The following is a 3134-nucleotide window of genomic DNA, read 5'->3' as shown; positions in this document are numbered from 1 at the left end:
ATGGCGCATGCAGAGCAGAGGGGTGCATGTAGAGCCCAGGGCAGGGTGCAAAGCGCAGGGCCGCGTGCAGAGCGCAAGGCCGGGTGCAGAACGCAGGGCCGGGTGCAGAGCCCAGGGCCGGGTGCAGAGCTCAGGGCCGGGTGCAGAGCCCAGGGCCGGGTGCAGAGCGCAGGGCCGTGTGCAGAGCCCAGGGCCACGTGCAGAGCCCAGGGCTGCGTGCAAAGCGCAGGGCCGGGTGCAGAGCGCAGGGCCGGGTGCAGAGCCCAGGGCCATGGCACGTGCAGAGCCGAGGGGCACGTGCAGAGCCGAGGGGCGCGTGCACAGCGAGGGCCAGGTGTTCAGACTGAGGCCCCTGCTGAGGCCATCACAGGGCTGTGAACCTGAGTGGTCCCACCAGCGATGCTGTCGATGCAGCATGAGACACTGGAAGCACCACACGAGAACAGCGGGACACTGGGCCGTGGGGGCGGGCCTGGGGTGCTGGCCAGCTGGGCGGAGGTGGGACAGGCAAGGCTGCAGTGCAGGAGCGAGGCTCCACCTTGCTGCCCCGGCCCGAGGGCGTGAGGTGGGGCGCCCAGTGCTGAGGGAGGAAGGACAGCCACCCTAAAGGAGGCCTCACGGGGTAGGGCCTGACCACCAAGAGGCGGGTCCGGAGGCGGGAGCGCAGCCGTTACCCCAGTTAGACTCCAAGACCCTTAGGCCCAGGTGGAGGCGCCAAGCCCGGCAGGTGTCGGCCCTGAGGAGTGTCCGGAGCACAGGCCTGAGGTGAAGACACCGGAGTGAGGAGTGAGGTACCGGCCCAGGACGAGCCCAGAGAAGACATGCGGGGCGTGGGCTAGCCGGACTCCTGAAGGGCCGCGTGCTGGCCGCCGCCTTTCAGGCCCCTTGGCAAACCTGCCCCTTTCCGGGCAGCCCTCCCTGCCCGCTGTACCCCTTTTCTAATAAACCTGCTCTTTAAACAACCAACATTGGCCCTCCCTGGTGGCGCAGAGGGTTGAAGTCCAACACTGAGAATCTACAGCCGCTTCCGCATGAGTTCGATCCCCGCCTGCCCCGGAGGTGACCACATGGTGTGGCAGACCTCTCCTGGCCCGCCCGCTGCTCCCCTCAGTGTGCTTGTCAGTTGGCCTCTTCTGCTCCTCACTTTCTGGTGAATCCTTTCACCACCCCTGCACCACTGGCCTTTACCCCAGTTACAAATAAATCTTTAAAAAACAAAAGAAACATAACTGACATCTCTGTTGTGGAGAATCTTGCCCTCTTCAGAATGGGGAGCTCTGGGGAAACCTTCCCAGAGTGACGTAAGGACCCCACTCTCCCACCCCAGTGACCAAAGATGACATTGCTGAGTGGCTGGACACTGTGCTGGCCTCGGGGCAGACTCTGCGAGGGGCTGTTTGGGTCATGTGGTGTTGGGGCCGAGAGGCTCCCCCTCTGCAGGGGAAGGCAGCGCACCTGTCACTAGTGCCTGAGGGGGTCACATCTACATGCCTGGCCTCTGCTCCCGCCTGCACGCCCAGGGGACCTGCACGGCCTCCCCAGAGAGCGCCGCCCCAGGGAGCAATCCCATTTTCTGCCTCTGTGGGTCCCTTGTGCCGCTGTGTAGCTACAGCGGGTAATTACATACAATGCATGGAATGTAGGCTCTAAATCTGATATTTTCTGCTTCCTGCACGACTCAAGGAGCCCCTTCCATGACTGGGCTGCAGTAACACAAACCACATTGTGGAGGATCGGACAGTCCGGCTGTCCGCTGCCCAGGAGGCGCGCCCCAGGCCTCCGCTGCCACTCGAGCAAGTCGCTGGCCTCAGGCGCAGTGGCCAGTTGGAGATACTCAGCTGGACAGGGTCTGGGCTGAGCTCTGGCCACAATAAGCTGGGGCTGCCCTTGTTTCTGAGGGGGCCTGTTTCTGAAAACTTGTTTCTGCTGATTCTCTTCTAAAGTGATGCTTTAGCACCTCAGGGGTCTCACATCCCAAGTAGAAAGAGCCACAACATCACAAATCGCCCAGCAAATACTCCTGGTACAGCTCTAGGCTGTGACCTCCCCAAGCCCTGGGCCAGCAGAGCAGGCAGGCTCTCCTGCAGAGACTCACTGACCACTAAAGACTCTGGTGATGGCAACACAGATGTGGGCCCAGCCGGCTCGGAGAAGGGCACATTGCCACTCAGCTTGGGGTTGGGGGACTCGGGAATTCTTCCAGGAGGAGGTGGTGGGTATTGTCCCTTGAGTCTTGGTTTTCTTCATTGGTGAGTGTGAGTTAAATGTGGCTGAAATGAAAGCCACCGCAGGGCCTGTCGAGATGCTGCTCCAAAGCCAGGCATGGCCCTCGCTTCTCTCTGCCTTTTGTACCGTAGAGCCTGGGAAACACGGGTGTGCTAGCCTGCCTCGCAGTTAAGAGTCTCTGTGACATAAACCGCCACATATACACGTCCCTGTGGGGGTTTACTCCGCTCTGCTGCTGTCTACTGTCTGGAAAGGAGACCTAATGCTGGAGCAGCAGCAGCCATCTTGTGCCTATGAGACACATTCGTGACTTGAGGGACTTAGTGCCAGGGCTGCTGCTTTCATGAGGCTTACCCTACTCCAAAAGGAGATTTTCTGCAAAGACGTCCCTGTGGGCAAGGGCTGATGTCGAAGCTGCTCAGTGTGGGACTGAAATGACTGAGGAGGAGGAGAAACAAGAGTTTTAGGCAGCTGGGTAAAGAGGGCCTGGAGTTCCCTAGAAGTTCCCATCTAGGAACATGGGGGGCAGAGACTGGAGGTGAGGGAATGTGGAAGGTGACAGTGATGATCTCTCGAGAAGCTTGACCCTGAAGCAGAGGATACAGCAGAGGTGGTTTCCTAGAATATTATTTCGAAATATCTTATTTTCATCGCAGAAAAGCTAGAAAATGGGCATAGTAAAAAAAAGAAAAGAAAAGAAAAAAATGCGGTCTCCTTTTATACCAGGCGTAACAATAATTAGCATTCTGGGCATTTCTCCTGCAACTCTAGGTAAGATAGAGCTTTGCTTTTAATGCAGAATCACACAGCGGGGTGCAGATGCAGGGGTGGAGGGGCGGTCTTTCAGATCACACTTCTACTGCAGTGTAAGTCTGGGACTCAGGGGCCAGGGATGGAGCCTGCTCCCC

At 58.8% G+C, this 3134-nt stretch overlaps 1 protein-coding gene across 1 annotated transcript in view; it reads right to left on the bottom strand.

Annotated features, from left to right (window-relative positions):
* The window catches only part of HS1BP3 (HCLS1 binding protein 3), a 32793-nt gene that overhangs the window by 27081 nt on the left and 2578 nt on the right, over positions 1-3134 (bottom strand). The window contains exon 2 of the mRNA XM_012727357.1: positions 675-760. Coding sequence (XP_012582811.1) covers positions 675-760 — 86 coding nt within the window. The remainder of the gene's footprint in view (positions 1-674; positions 761-3134) is intronic.

Source organism: Condylura cristata, unplaced genomic scaffold (genome assembly GCF_000260355.1).
Source record: "Condylura cristata isolate star-nosed mole 26May11 unplaced genomic scaffold, ConCri1.0 scaffold00020, whole genome shotgun sequence".
Lineage (NCBI taxonomy): Eukaryota > Metazoa > Chordata > Mammalia > Eulipotyphla > Talpidae > Condylura > Condylura cristata.
This window is presented reverse-complemented; position numbering and strand designations above follow the sequence as displayed.